A 16,571-nucleotide genomic window follows, 5' to 3' on the forward strand; every position below is an offset into this window, starting at 1 on the left:
TGTTTTTTTATAACAGATGTAACTTAGATTTAGATTTCATATTTAAACTTTGATTATTTATATATATACTAATTTTGAAGTACATGTTGAACAGTTCTGACTTCTTATTGGTTGCTGAAAAAAAAAATTTCCTTTTTTTTTCTTCTGTTGTTGTCTTATTTGGTTATTAAATTAGATGGTGGATTACAGATGTCTTTGTTTCTTAAACTCCCACCGCTTCTACATCTCTCTTTAGGTGATAGTGGATTACACATGGCTTCATTTGTTAAACTCCTTTCTACGTGTTTCTTTTCGTTGTCGTTCGTTTTTGCCACTTCCACTTCCCCCCCTACCTTCTGTATCGCTCTTTTCTTTTGTTCTTCTCAGGAGGATCGTCGGCTTTCTTTGCAGGTTTGTACTCACGCATCTTCTTCCGTTTCTGTTTATTGGTGTTGTTTCTTTGCATTTTGCTTTCCATTGTATATGTTCATGTTTCAAATTGTAAAATGCCAAGGCGGAACTCTGTTTATACTAGCCCTTCTTCGTCTTCCTCTGCTCATGGTTCCCTTCCCAGATCGAATTGTAAAATGCCTAAGCGGAAATTTGCTTATAAGGCGCCTTCTTCGTCTTCCTCTGATGGTTTCCTTCCCAAATCGGCTAGAATGGAAGGATTGAAGGTTCTTCCTCTTCCTCTAACGTTGGACATTGGGGATTGTAACTGCGTCTGTCAATTTTGTGGTGCTGTTTTTTGGTTTGCTGAAAGAAATATAGCCGGCTCAACTGCTAATCGGCCGGTGTACACTCAATGCTGTAAGTCTGGTACCGTTATCCTCCCTTACCCTTTCCCCCCACCTCCTGAAATTCGATCCCTTTATTTAAACAGTCGCTTCATGGCTGATATCAGGGCATACAACAGTATGTTCTCTATGACTTCTTTTGGGGCTGATGTCGATGAAGCAGTTAATGATGGTCGTGGACCATATGTTTTTAAAGTCTCTCGTCAAATCTACCACTCGATTGGGTCCCTATGTCCTGAAGATAATAACGGCCCTAGATTCTTGCAATTATACACTTATGACACTGACAATGAAGCTTCCAACAGACTTAATGTCTTTCCTTCTGTTAAAAAGAAAGACTTGGACATTGAGACAGTTAAAGTTCTTATAGGATGTTTAACAGCACACAATGAGTACATACGTACTTTCAAAACATCCAAACAGATTGCTGATGAAATGGGATTACAATCTTACTCTGTCTGCTTATATAGTGACCTCCCTGATCATAGATATACTGTTCCAGCTCCGGGTAGCCTAGGGTGTATGATCATAGGTGATGAAAATATTTGTGGAAAATGTGATATTGTTGTCCAATCAAAAGGTGGTAATGCTCAGCGTGTTAGTAAATTACATCCGAGTTATATGCCCCTACAATACCCTTTGTTGTTTCCATATGGAGAGGATGGTTGGTCATCACGTTTAAAGCTTCAAAACAAAACCGGTTCCTGTGCAAAAAAAACTCAGTCAACATGTATTACAGCTATCAGATACATCCGCGTCAGCATATATACTCACATGTCTTGGAATCAGGGCGCCTCTTCCAGCAATATCTGGTCGACGCATATACCTGTGTTGAGGCAGATCGGTTGAAATACATTCTGCATCATCAAGAATAGCTAAGGTCAGATTATGTGAGTGGTTTATATGATGCACTATCGAAGGGCGATAGGGACAGTAAAGTGGTGGGTAAACGTGTTTATTTACCTGCATCCTTTGTTGGTGGTCCCCGTTACATGTACAAACATTACCAAGATGCACTAGCTATTTGCAGGGTGTATGGTAATCCACAGTTTTTCATTACTTTCACATGTAACAGTAAGTGGCCAGAGATCCAACGCTTTATGGATCTTCATCAGCAGCGTGATGTTCACAGTAGAGCTGACATTATTTCACATGTCTTCCAAATAAAAATTAACGCCTTTATCAGGTTTATGAAGGAAGACAAGACCTTTGGTGATGTCATTGGATGTAAGTGTCTATTCAGTTGTTCACTGCATCGTACATTCATTTATTTATACCTTCTTTTCTACCATATAGTTGTTTCTGTAATCTGACACGTCCATTTCATGTGTACTCAGATCTATACACAATAGAATTCCAGAAAAGAGGCCTTCCACATTGTCATACATTGTTATGGACATCATCTGCAGATAGGATAAAAGAACCGGCTGACATTGATAGGTATATAACTGCAGAGTTGCCTGATCCTTTATTAGAAAGAGAGCTGTATGATGTAATAACAAACTGCATGATTCATGGTCCTTGTGGATTATTAAATAAGTCTGCACCATGTATGAAGAACGATAATTGCAGCAAGAAGTATCCAAAACCATTCCAAAAGAGCACTTTCTTTGACAAAAATGGGTATGCCTGTTACAAAAGAAACAGTGAGTCACGTCACACAATGGGAAACGGGATCGTCATTGACAATGGTTATGTTGTACCATACAACAAAAGATTATCTTCCCGGTTTAGAGCGCATATAAATGTGGAATATTGTGGTTGGAACATGATGGTAAAATACCTTTTCAAATACATATCAAAAGGCGTCGAACGCATCAGATTCACAGTTCAGAAAAATGAGGCTTCTGCAGAGACCACTTCCGCTCATGACATCCGCCCAATTAACGAGGTAAATGCCTTCCTTGATGGCCGGTTTGTTTGTCCTCATGAGGCTGCATGGAGGATTCTGAATTTCGATATACATGTCCGACGTCCACCTGTAATGACACTGCCTGTCCATTTGCCTCATATGCAAAATGTCATCTTTAGAGCTGATATGCCACTACACCGTGTGCTTAGTAATCCGTCCCTCGGAAGAACACCACTTCTAGGATGGTTCGACAGTAATGCACGTGACCCTACGGGACATGATCTAACCTACATGGACTATCCAAAAGAATATAAATGGGATTCAGATTCAAAAGAATGGTCACCAAGGGTTTATGAATCTTCAACAGCAATCGGTAGGCTGCTTTTTGTGCATCCATCTTCAGGCGAACTGTTCTATCTACGGATGTTGTTGTGCCACCAAAAAGGATGTACATCATATGAAGATGTTCGGACAGTATCAGGCGTCTTACATCCAACTTTCCGTGATGCATGTAACGTTCTTGGTTTGATAGGAGATGATATTGAATGGATGGCTGCGTTTAATGAAGCGTCATCTTGGGGCACTTCCGCTCAGCTACGGTCTCTTTTCTGTCATCTTCTTTTATTTTGTGAGGTCACCAATCCAGTATCACTGTGGGAAGCTGCATATGATAAAATGGTGGATGATTATGTACATAGAGTTCATGTAGAATTTCCAGATAGCAGCCTTGATGTACATTCTGATATAATTCAGCAACAGCTTCTTCTGGATCTAGAGAACATCCTCCGATCAAGTACTCCAAGTCGATCATTGGCTGACTTCAGGCTATCCACTCCATTAGCTTCTTCCACAAATGTCCTGACCAACCGTCTTCTGCTGGAAGAAAACATGTATGACAAAGAAGATCTATATAGACAACATCTCCAAATGGTGTCACGTCTAAACAAACAGCAACTGGCTGTCTACCATGCAGTTCTTACTTCACATGAGATGAAAAAACAATGTCTACTTTTTGTCTATGGACATGGAGGTACTGGAAAAACCTTCTTATGGACTGTTATTATCTCATATTTCAGATCACTGGGGAAGGTTGTTCTTGCTGTCGCAGCTTCTGGAATAGCCTCACTTCTGCTCCCATGTGGCCGGACAGCCCACTCAAGGTTTAAAATACCTATTGACTTATCTGAAAAAAAATCATGTGACATTAAAAAGAAGACATCACTTGCAGAATTGCTACAACATACCTCACTAACTATTTGGGATGAAGAACCAATGAGTGATCGACGTTGTTTTGAATGTGTCGACCGCTCACTTCGTGACATTCTTGACTGTGATGATAAAGCGTTTGGTGGTGTTTCTGTTCTTCTTGGAGGAGACTTTAGACAAACATTACCTGTAAAGTCAAAGAGTACACGCGAAGCCATCATCTCTTCAACATTGCCTCATTCTTATCTGTGGACATCCTTTAAGGTTTACAGGCTAACTGATAATATGAGGCTGATGAATGCAACTGCTGCTCCTGCTTGCCAGTTCTCTACGTCGGATTTCGCAGAATGGATACTTAAAGTTGGTAATGGGACTATAGGTGAACCTGACAAAGAAGACCCAACAAATTCATTTTGGATAAAGATACCAGACCATCTTTTAATTCCTCCTTCAAAGAACTCACTGCAGCTTCTGATAGACTTTGTTTATGGGGATGGTGTCCTTCACAACGCATCTGCTATTGATCTTTCGGATAGAGCAATTGTATGCCCCACAAATGAGGCTGCTGACAAAATTAACGAACACATTGTCCAAATGACAGGTAACGTTCACAGGATTTATAGGAGCACAGACACAATGCAACCTAATGGTAAATACACGTCAGAATTAGAAGGTTTATATCCAATAGAATTTCTAAACCAACTGCATTTTGCTAACATCCCTGCACATTTGCTTACCTTAAAACCAAAGATCCCCATTATTTTGATGATAAACATTAGTCAGAAGGATGGTCTTTGTAATGGTACCCGACTTATAGTATCCCACTTACTTCCATCGGTCATAGAAGCAACTGTCATAACAGGCACGTGTATTGGGAAACAAGTATACATCCCCCGTATCAAATTCATTCACAATCCACCAGACCTACCTTTTTCATTTGCAAGAAAACAATTTCCAATTAAAGTGTGTTATGCCATGACAATAAACAAAAGCCAAGGACAGTCACTTAAGAAAATTGGAGTCTATCTGCCACAAGATGTTTTCACACATGGTCAACTTTATGTTGCTTTGTCTAGGGCAACATCTCCAGACTCGATCAAAGTCCTCATAAACAATGATGACAATAATGTCCATAATCTGACAAAAAATGTAGTTTTCAGAGATTTGTTGTCTAAAGTATAAATTTGTAATCATAATATAATGGAAAAGTAAATAACTTTTTTTTTTCTTGCTTAACTAATTCCATAGCCAATAATATTATCTTTTATATACTTTTTGCTTTACTTTATTAATTTTTTTTACCTGTTTACTCCGTTGTTACCAGTTACAAATTATGTAATTCTTTCTAACAACAAGTGTTAACTGTATATTAGTTGAACTATTGAATACAAGATGACAGCCATTTCAGAACTCAAATATGGTTGTATTGGAGGACCATTACAAGTACGGATACTACGGAAATGGAAACCAGATAACCGCCGCCATGAAACATGGTATCTGGCAGTCGACAAATTTGTAAGCTGTTCTTATTTAACTTTGTGTTTGTTCTCTGTTTCTGTAAAGATTTTTTTTATCAGAACTAACTAGCATCACATGTCAATAACCGTATCAGAGAGACGCCATTCAGATATTAGGCCAACGAACCAACCAGGGTTATATAGAGTCTATACTCACACTCTCTGACTGTTTTACCATTGATGAATATACATGTCCTCTGTTGGATCAATATCAAAAAATGTTAGAACAGGATTTCTACATAGATGTTGGGATTGCATCCACGATCCAACCAATGCCTAACACATCTATCCTTCCAACAAGTTGGTTTCGTTTCCTACCAAAAAAACAAATTCTAGAGTTGGGAGAAAACCCACCATATTGTCCAGGTACCTCATGAAATCTATAATCATTGTTGACGCAATTTTACATTTTTTTTATGTATATCTCTATTTTTTCCTCTTTCCTATCATTGCTTCAAAAACATTCACATTAAATTGTGTAGGTAACATCACAGTTCTTCTCTTTTGAATATATGTTTCTCACACCTACAGATTTCATTGGAGTCATCACCAAAGTGAAGGATTGCAACAAAAAAGATGGAGAGCCTTTTCTATTGCTGGTCTTAGCTGATGAAAAGTAATGCCACAATAAAAATATTGTATATATATATACATGTTCTTAAATCCTCTAATTAGTCTTCATTGTGTATATCAAATTCAGTGGTGATGAACTTGCAATTAATCTTTGGAAAGAATGCACCAAATGTCCAGAGAAGTTTGATCGTCAAAAATTACTGCTTCTCCCTATAACAACAGTTGTTGCAGTTACCAACCTAAAGGCTTCCAGAACTGACGGTATTATTTCTTCATCTTTGTTTTACATTGGATATCTCTTTTCTACAAAGACAAAACCAACAAATTTACCCCCTTCTCTGTTTATTCTAAACAAGTGCTTAGGCACGGATCTTCAGTTGCAACACACCTCTATGTTAATCCTGACATCCCAGACACTGCCCTACTGATACACCGGTAAACAACTGCCACAAAGTCAACGATGTCAGCATAATCACAGACATACAAATTAGTTAACATAAGTTTTCTGCATTCCGCAGCTATACAGGTCCAACAACACCTATAAGTGAACATACAGGCATACAAACAACAATTGATGACCTCACAAAGAGGACACGTTCTGAGCTTTTGGTAATACATAACCAAACAATTTATTCGGATATCTCCTCTAAATGATTTATATATACTTCCTTTTCTGCATTTTCAGGATAAGACATTCAACCTGAGAGCATCAATCCAACATGTCTTCTTTAAAGATTACTGGTGTCAAGTGACATGTCCTGTCTGTAAAGATCCTATTTTTGAAAAAGGCACCAACTGGTTTTGCAGTGCGCATGGTACATTTACAACACCAAACTTCATGTAAGTTCATCACCTTCTAAACGTGACAACAAATTGACAACCTACCACAGACTCAGTAACACATGTCTTTATGCAGATATAAATTAAATGTAACTGTTATAGACGAAACTGGTGTCTTATCTGCATCCATAACTGATTCTGTCGCACGAAAAATAATTGGCAAAGGGCCAGACAAACTCTTTGCAGAAAATACACACCTAGGTAGACGAAACTTGCCTACCTCTATCAAGACAAATACATCACCTGTAAAACAAATGACAATTCAGTTACTAAGAACCTCAGCAGCTGGTACCATCCGTTTTCTCCTTGTGGATATTGCCGATCTCCAACCTGTCGCCCAGTCAACAATCCCACAGACCCCTACCCCGATGGCTGAAACCAGATTACCTGACCAATACCGTAAAGATTCAATTGGATCTACAACATCACAAAAATCAGATGTCTCAAAACGGTTGTCTTACACCCCTTTAGGTATACAAACAATCTTATTACACACACAAAAAATGTCAATATAAACTTTGTCACTAACTCACTTTTCTTGCTCTACAGAGAAACAGCCTCAGAAAAGATTAAGGTCGCATAAAGACAACCCTTGATTGGCTACAAATGCAGCTGGGATATATGCTTTCATCTTAAATCTTTTTACTTTTTTTTTTATCCTTGGCAGCTACGTTTCCATATGATATGTTTATACCACTCAGTTTTTTGTTCAAACACCTTTACCTGCTACAATCTAACTTCCTCCTATGCCTTATGATAAATATCTCTCAAATGCATTCCATCTTTTGCATCCTATACTGTGCTCTACAACAACACAGATCCAAACATATTCAATAGCTCAGGAGATATTACATAAGCGCTAAAGTAAGTCACTACGATTCCGTTCAGAATACATATATCGCTACAAAAAAAGACTAATATTTACGATTTACCATCATTCTACAAACCACATCTAATACGACAATCCATACTAAGAAAGAATACAGATACATAATATAAAACCATCTTATATTCTACACAACCCATGATAAATAAATATACTTCTTTAAAGGCCTCCAACGTATCAATCTTGACACCTCTCATTTTCATCGGATCCTTTCTACAACATAATGACAAAGTTAAATAGTAAACATACAGTTAATTTCTGATTAAATCATAAATTATCATAAAATTGGAAAACCCAATACCACATTTTCTTGGTTGAATGACTAAAAATTATATATCCTCAATGACTGCAAAACAACTGGGCTAAACTTATGTTCTTTTATTGTTACTGCACTGGGCCTTTATCCCCAGTAACTCATGTATTGGGCCCAAACTGCTCTCTAAATCCTCTTTGACCAATAAAAAAATATTTTCAGTATCTATGCGTTACGATATGACATAAAAGGTTCCAACAAGTACAAAAAATTGACAGCACACCACCTGAAAAGTAGACACTAGGACTTTCATGTCACTATATTCATCCATCTGCACCCCGAGAAAACACGTTGCACTTTCCACATCTATTATATTAGACTCCCAGTAAATACAGGATCTGCTTGCAGCTGCACGCCTGCACATACCAGATTGAGAGAAGGGTTCGTCATGGACAACAAATCCTATAACACCATCGCCACAGATGAACAACACCAAGAGTGTGGTTTCCTAAAAAAATTGCTTCACGATGCAGCTATTGACGACCAATCAATAGAAAACAATCTGGACTTCATACTTGCGACTCTCCATAAACGAATACAACTTTATAAATGTAAAAGTCATGTATTTCGACTATCATAATAAATTCTGATTATGCAAACCAAAAATTCCAATCCCGCAACGCGGGTTTCTTCACTAGTTATAATTAATTAAAAACCCACATATTTCAAAAAAATTGATTAGTATATAAAATAGTTTTTTTTCTATTTCTTTTTTTTAATTTAGCTTTTCAATTTAAGTTTTATATTAAGATAAACCCATGCAATCCTTATCATATCATACTATATTATAAAGGAAACATTTTTTATTTTACCACATTCATTTGAAACTCTCATGAAGTTTTCCTTTCACCACATTCATTTGAAACTCCCATGACTTTTCAATTTCTTTCTAATAATGATTATAAGTTGGTTAATAAGATTAAATAAATATCAAACCTAAAGTGTAATCATATATAAACTAAATTTCAATATTAAAAGAATATCTTTACTTCTCCTTATAAATTTATGTTTTTTTTTAACTTTTTACATATTATACTTAATTTATTAGTTTTAATATATTGTTGGATATAAACCATTATCATTTTAAAGCTACAACTTTTGAACAATTTGTATAAAATATTTAAATTATAAACTTAAATATAACATTACAGGATCAACTTAAATATAAATTTTAGTTTAACTTAAACAACCCAAATAATATTTTGTAAATAGTTAAAAGTGATAAATTGTAGTGTCTTTCTAATAATGATTATAATTTTGTTAATAAGGTTAAATAAATATCAAACCTAAAGTGTAATCATAAATAAACTAAATTTCAATATTAAAATAATATATTTACTTATACTTATAAAGTTATGTCTTTAACTTTTAACATATTATACTTAATTTATTAGATTTAATATGTTGTTGTATGTAAACCATTATCAATTTAAAGCTATAACTTTGGAATATTTTGGACAAAATATACTTAAACTGTTAATTTAAATATAACATTACAATGTCAACTTAAATATAAATTTCAGTTGCACTTAAAAAACTCAATGAATATTTTGTGAATAGTTAAAAGTGATAAATTGTAGTGCTAAATGCAAAAAACTAAATTATAATATCAATTTAACTAAAGTATTTCCTAAAAATATTTGCATAATCGTTAAAAGTTTTCAAAAAAGTAGCTTAAAATAAATAACAATAACAATAGTTAAAAATAACTTTATATAAATGATTATATTGTTACCTTTAAAATAAAAAAATAATGTCTGATGTTTTAAATAATTATAATGATAGAAATTAAAACGTTAAGAAAATAAATTTTAAAAAATTAATTAACAATAACAAAAACTATAAATAACATTAAGTCATATATTATATTTAATTTTATTCATGAGTAACTCGCAGGTAGAAGTCATTGAAACGATTGCGATTATATAGTTATAATAGATGTATATATTCTCATATAATTCAAAATAATCAATGTATTATATATCAATTTAGTATACGAATTATTATATCAAATTTAACAACAACGTTATCGTTATATTAAAAAAAACATATATTTGTAAAGATTTCAACTATATAGGTGTTTCTGCGCAATGCGTGGGCATTCGCCTAGTACTTATCATATTTTAATGACTCAATTAATCATAATTAGTAAAAAATGTACTTTTATAATTAGATATTGTAACGCCCCGATTCTCAGGTATTGATTTATGTATGAATCCTTCTTGGTCTATGGGTCTACTCGACGAGTTGGTCGCCCTACTCGTCGAGTAGTAGCGGGATGGTCCATGCGTTTTAGTGACCTACTCACCGAGTCCAAGAAGGGACTCGATGAGCACGAGCTGGCAGATGAAACCCTAAATTCTGGGGCATTTCACCATATTTAAAGGATCATTGGCCTCCCCCAGCCTCCCCTTTACTGTTTGTTGTCCCTCTTTAACCCTAAGTCGTGTGTGTGTGTGTTCTTTTGGAGAGTTTGAGCTTGGAGGAAGGATTTTGGGTGAAGGAAACACTTGGGGAAACAAGCTAGTTGAAGCAAGAGCTCGTGGGATTCAAGATCTGCATCAGTAAACACTCTCTTGAAGGTACTTGACCGTTCTCCTTGGCTCATTTTCACCTAAACCCTCTTTTGCATGAGTTTTAAGAAAGGTTTCTTGTGCTTAAGCCAAGATCTGAAGTTGTAACTTCAGATCTGGACTCCCCTTGGCCTCTAAATTCATAAAGTCATCAACTTTTCCTAGTATGAGCCTTCCCTCAAGTGTGTAACTTCATTTCAAGCTTAGTTTTGTCAATTTAGGGTCTTAAAAGCCTCACATGCACGTAAAGTTTGAAACTTTACGTGATAAGCATGCCTAAGGAAGTTGGATCTGCAATTTGGAGCCTTTGGCATGGCTTAAAAGTGTATGTATGGTTAAAGGACTGAAGGGACTCGGCGAGCCGCATGGTCGACTCGACGAGTCATATGAAGATGGGCATGGACCCGACGAGTTGGATGAACAACTCGACGAGTCCGATGAAGATTGTCGTAGACTCGACGAGTTGGATGAACAACTCGGCGAGTCAGTTAAGGTTTCCCAAATAATGGATGCGTGTGGACTTGTCGAGTTACAAGAAGGAAAACCCGACAAGTGGTCGTGGAGCTTCGACCACGAACCTTAGGAACTCGACGAGTCATTCTGGTGACTCGGCAAGCGGACAAGTATTGCAAGAAACTCGGCGAGTAGCTGATGGTACTCGACGAGTTGAGGTCAACATGGACTGTTGACCTTGACAGTTGACTTTGACTTTGACAAAGGGTTGACCAGTTGACTTCTGGGGTATTCAGGAATTTATAAACCTTAAGATGTGTTGGGTATAGGTGGTGGGATTCGTGGCGGTGATTCGAGAGTTGAGCGTTCTATTTCCAGTCGGCAGTCGCAAGGTGAGTTATCCTCACTGTACTAAGGGGTCTAAGGCATCAAGGTCGGCCCATTGGATATGTTATCCTAGCAGTGGTTATGTTGAGTATGAGTTAGTGTTGCATGCTAGTGGTTATGCCAGTTAGGTAGATCTGTAGGACTACCCGTGTTGTTATATGAATATCTGCATGCTCAGTAGTTATGTTATATGTTGATATGTTATATGGGATGGGTTGAGGTGATACTGCTCCGTGCGGTAACCAACAAACCCTGGAGCATTCCAGTTACGGGCTAAGGGAGACTCGTACTGTGGGCTCGATGGCAATCCAGATGTGAGCTGTGGGCCCGTAAGGCAATCCAGACTCACACCGTGGGCTCAGGGGTGATCCAGTCTGCAAAGCTGTGGACCCAGTACATGCTGTTGCTTATTTGTGTGTCATGTGCAGTGTATCAGTATTTTGGGGGAGCTCACTAAGCTTTTGGGCTTACAGTTTCAGTTTATTGTTTCAGGTACATCAGGGGATCGCGACAAGGCGAAGGCATGATCGTACAGCTCCTCCTGTTTTGTTTATGGTTCTGGGGAAAAACTCTAATATAAACTATTTTGGAAAACAAATTTGTAATCCTTAATGGATCTTTAATGTTTTGAAAAGTTTAAATTTGGTCTCATTTTTATGGGTATTACAAGTTGGTATTAGAGCCTTGGTTTGAGTGAATTGGAGGAACATGAGTGTGAATCCAGTCTCAAATCAAGGAAAGGTTTTCAAATATGATTTCTAAAATGGTTTTCAAATAAGTAAAGGAGGATGCAGGGTGTACGATCAGCCGGAGCCAGTAAGTAGACCCCAAAATACCATACAATTATTTGATTATGTGATATGTTGGAACAGCATGCTAGAGATAGGCTAGGGATCTTCAGGAATTGCATGATAGATTTGCCTGATTATATGATGCCTGCTAGCCTAGGGTTTTCCTTATATGAGATTGACATCATTACTGTAGTTGCTTAGTGTATGCATCACGGTTATACATAAGTAAGATCTTATAGCCTGAGAATGTTGGGTTCGACCTTATGTTCTGTTCTCATTGATTAGGGCTTAGGGTAGGATCGGATATTCGAAAGTCTATAGGGTCCAGTGTTATGTATGGCTAGCATACACTAGTGCTGCAGGGTTGGTGGAAGTTTCATGGATGAATGGGTTATGAGATATCTAGCATTCCTCTAGGAGTGAGGATTGAGCGCTCGCTATGTTTATGTATTAGTAGGGTGTTGTGGTGATACTTGAGAAAAATATGGGTAGGTGTGGAAGGTAGTATGGGCCCGTACTACTGAAAGCACAGGACCCATACGCGTATCAAGGAAGTCACAACCCCAGGATTTAGTCGGGAGTTGGCTCCCAGTTGTTCATGTGGATTATCTGATATCTTGTGGTATGTTTCAGAATGGTGATGACGAGACGCTTTGTGACTGGATCCGGTTCAGGATCAGGATCAGGAGATGGGGGCCAGGAGGGGCCAACAGCACCTGAGCCCGTGGTGCAGATGGGTACAGAGGAGTTGGACGCCAGGATTCGGGAGATCCTGCATGATGAGGTTGTTGTTGCTTTCCGGGCACAGCTACCGGAGATGTTTGGGTCTATCAAGCCCTCCATGGTCGAGTACTTCGACGAGCGATACGCAGCCCTTGCGGAGACGACTGCCGCTGCAGTTGCATCGGCTGTAACAGCGACAGGGGGAGGAGGAGGAGTCCCTCGGGGCTTCCAGTACAGGGACTTCGATAACACAAAGCCCCCTACTTTTGATGGGACGCAAGACCCCATCAAGGCTATGAGGTGGATCTTAGATGTGGAGGGGTGTTTCTTTACCTGCTCGTGCCCTACTAACCAGAAGGTCAGGTGTGCTCTGACCCTGCTAAGGTCCGGGGCCAAGGACTGGTGGAGATTGGCGACTGGGTCGTACACTGATGATCAGAGAGCTGATGTTACTTGGGAGCACTTCAGGGATATGTTCCGTGCCCGATTCATTCCACGGGTCAAGCGGGAACGGTTGTCATAGGATTTTTTGAGTTTGAGACAGGATGGGGAGTCGGTGACGGAGATCAACCGCATTGTTACATAGAGGGCGATGTTATGCCCAGAGTTCGCTTCCGAGTAGGCTCAGATGACTCGTTAACTGAGCATGCTCAAGGCTGACATCCGTCAGTTTATGTCTACCCAGCGATGTGATACTCTTTTGGAGTAGCAGGAGGCCGCTAGGCGGTGTGAGTTGGAGATTGAGCTGCAGTCGAGGGAGCAGCGGCAGGCCCCGACACAGTCGCAGCCGGCACCGAAGCAGTCTAAGACCACTGATTCTAGGATCGGGGGTCAGCAGAGCCGCACTTGTGGAAAGTGTGGCAAGGGTCATTCTGGTATGTGTCGAGCTGGTAGTGGGTGCCACCGGTGTGGCAAGGAGGGGCATTACGCGAAGGACTGTCGCCAGACAGTCCCGGTTCAGGGTATGAGGTTATGTTATCACTGTGATTAGGTTGGCCACGTGAAGGCCAACTGTCCGTTGCTTGCCGCTAAGTCGGCGCAGGTTTCCGCGCCAGCTACACTGAGGATTTCTGATGGGAGGCCAGTTAAGGCAGAGCCTCCGAAGGCTCAAGGGCGTGCCTTCCAGCTTACGGCCGAGGAGGCCAAGGCAGCACCGGATGTGGTTGCTGGTATGTTTCTGTCTTTTATCTCATTTACTATATCCGTAGTATGCTTATCTGTTGTACCTGTGATTAGGTACGTTTCTTGTGAACTCCTTACCTGCATTGGTTTTATTTGACTCGGGGGCGAGTCGGTCTTTTGTATCTCAGACATTTAGTAGGGAATTCAGAGTGCAGTAGGCGAACTAGAGTGTCCGTTGCGAGTCTCTATCGCTAACGAACACGGGGTTTCTGCTTCTTCGGTCTATCGAGGATGTGAGATGGAGATCTTCGGGATACCTTTTCTGATAGACTTGATCCCGATTCCCATGAGGGATGTATGCGTGATTGTGGGGATGGACTGGCTCAGTCGATTTGGTGCCATGATTGATTGCGAGGGTCAGCGGGTGATGGTTCGAACCCCAAGTGGGGGAGAACTGATTGTATACGGTGAGGGCACCAGAGTGGGGTCAGGGTTCTGTTCAGCCGCCATGGCTCGGCAGGACATTCAGCACGGGTGTGCGGGTTATCTAGCGTATGTGGTGGATACGCGGGTCAGGGATCAGATTTCAGTTTCAGAGGTTCTGGTAGTTAGAGAGTTTGCTGATGTGTTTCCGGAGGAATTACCCGGAGTGCCTCCGGAGAGGCAGGTCGAGTTCAGGATCGACCTAGTGCCAGGTGCAGCCCCTATCGCCAAGGCGCCGTACCGGTTGGCACCACCTGAGATGCAGGAGTTGTCATCACAACTTCAGGAGCTGCTGGGAAAGCAGTTCATCCGACCTAGCAGTTCTCCATGGGGAGCACCGATCCTCTTCGTCAGGAAGAAGGACGACTCGCACCGGATGTGCATTGATTATAGGGAGCTGAACAAGTTGACGGTAAAGAATCATTATCCTCTCCCTAGGATAGATGATCTATTTGATCAGTTGCAGGGGGCATCTTGGTTCTCCAAGATAGATTTGAGGTCGGGATATCATCAGGTCCGAGTCAGAGAGGAGGACGTGGAGAAGACCGCGTTTTGGACTCGTTATGGACATTATGAGTTCGTGGTGATGCCCTTTGGGCTCACCAATGCACCAACAATATTTATGGACCTGATGAATCGGGTCTGCAGACCGATGCTTGATCGTTCGGCCATTGTATTTATAGATGATATCTTGGTGTATTCCAAGAACCGGGAGCAGCATGAGGAGCATCTACGGGAGTTATTGGGAGTCTTGAGGCGAGAACGACTCTATGCCAAGTTCTCAAAGTGCGAGTTTTGGTTACGAGAGGTCCAGTTCCTGGGGCACCTTATTAACCAGGAGGGGATTTTGGTCGATCCGGCCAAAATCGAGGCGGTCATGCAGTGGGAGGTTCCGAAATCTCCCTCAGACATCAGGAGCTTTTTGGGATTAACAGGGTACTACCGGAGATTCATTCAGGATTTCTCCAAGATTGCAGTACCCCTCACTCGTCTGACAAGGAAAGGGGTGGAATTCCGGTGGGGCCCTGAGCAGCAGAGGGCGTTTGAGACCCTTCGACAACGGTTATGCGAGGCCCCATTGTTGACACTCCCGGAGGGAGTTGAGGATTTTGTGGTGTTCTGTGATGCATCCATCACAGGTTTGGGGGCGGTCCTCATGCAGAGAGGACGAGTGATAGCCTATGCATCGCGGCAGCTGAAGCCACATGAGACGAGATACTCTACGCACGATTTGGAGCTGGGAGCAGTAGTGTTCGCTCTCAAGATATGGAGAAATTACCTTTATGGGGTCCATTGTACCATTTACACGGATCACAAGAGCTTGAGACATATCATGGATCAGCCGAACCTGAACATGAGGCAGCGCAGGTGGCTGGATGTAGTCAAGGACTACGATTGAGAGATCCTTTACCACCCCGGTAAAGCGAATGTGGTGGCGGACGCTCTGAGCCGCAAGTCAGCTGGGACTTCCACCCCAACGATATGTATGAGGATAGTAGTGGATTCCCCGCTTGTGAGTTTGATCAGAGATGCTCAGGTCGATGGCATGCGGCCAGAGAATTGGAAGTTGGAAATGATCAAGGGAGAAAGCGCTCGGTTTGTTCAGGATGGCCGGGGGTTATTGACCCGACGTGGTCGAGTTTGGGTTCCGATGACTGGTGGAGTCAGACAGACAGTGATGGAGGAGGCTCATAAGTCTCATTTTTCCATACACCCGGGGGCCACCAAGATGTACCGGGACCTGAGTTTGAGTTACCGGTGGCCATGTATGAAGCGAGAAATCGCTTGGTATGTCGAGAGGTGCTTGACCTGTAGGATGGTTAAGGCCGAGCATCAGAGGCCGCATGGTAAGCTGCAGCCTCTAAAGATTCCCATGTGGAAATGGGAACAAATCACGATGGATTTCATTACCAAGTTGCCTAGGACGACGAAGGGATTTGATTCCATATGGGTCATCGTAGATCGATTGACCAAGAGTGCCCATTTCTTAGCTATTCGGGAGAGTTCGTCGGCCGAGAAGTTGGCCGACATGTATGTTCGCGAGGTCGTATCTCGCCATGGGGTTCCCGTCTCCAT

At 40.6% G+C, this 16,571-nt stretch overlaps 1 protein-coding gene across 1 annotated transcript; it reads left to right on the top strand.

The window, feature by feature from the left end:
• Nucleotides 1-1,768: 1,768 nt before the first annotated feature.
• On the top strand, nucleotides 1,769-7,360 carry LOC145139359 (uncharacterized). The gene is made up of 10 exons (XM_079073210.1): nucleotides 1,769-2,003; nucleotides 2,114-5,010; nucleotides 5,234-5,327; nucleotides 5,883-5,967; nucleotides 6,052-6,185; nucleotides 6,236-6,359; nucleotides 6,443-6,533; nucleotides 6,610-6,739; nucleotides 6,867-7,235; nucleotides 7,314-7,360. The coding sequence occupies exons 1-10, from the start codon at nucleotides 1,769-1,771 to the stop codon at nucleotides 7,358-7,360; spliced, it is 4,206 nt and encodes a 1,401-aa protein (XP_078929336.1).
• Nucleotides 7,361-16,571: the final 9,211 nt, after the last annotated feature.

Source organism: Lactuca virosa, chromosome 9, assembly GCF_052849685.1.
Source record: "Lactuca virosa cultivar CGN04683 chromosome 9, Lactuca_virosa_CGN04683_v6, whole genome shotgun sequence".
Lineage (NCBI taxonomy): Eukaryota > Viridiplantae > Streptophyta > Magnoliopsida > Asterales > Asteraceae > Lactuca > Lactuca virosa.

Excerpts from the sequence above, each read along its gene's own strand:
- LOC145139359 (XM_079073210.1), top strand. The coding sequence starts at position 1,769 with ATGTACAAACATTACCAAGATGCACTAGCTATTTGCAGGGTGTATGGT. Across the intron at positions 5,968-6,051 it reads CTGGTCTTAGCTGATGAAAA|TGGTGATGAACTTGCAATTA; the intron begins GTAATGCCACAA and ends TATCAAATTCAG. Across the intron at positions 6,360-6,442 it reads ACTGCCCTACTGATACACCG|CTATACAGGTCCAACAACAC; the intron begins GTAAACAACTGC and ends TGCATTCCGCAG.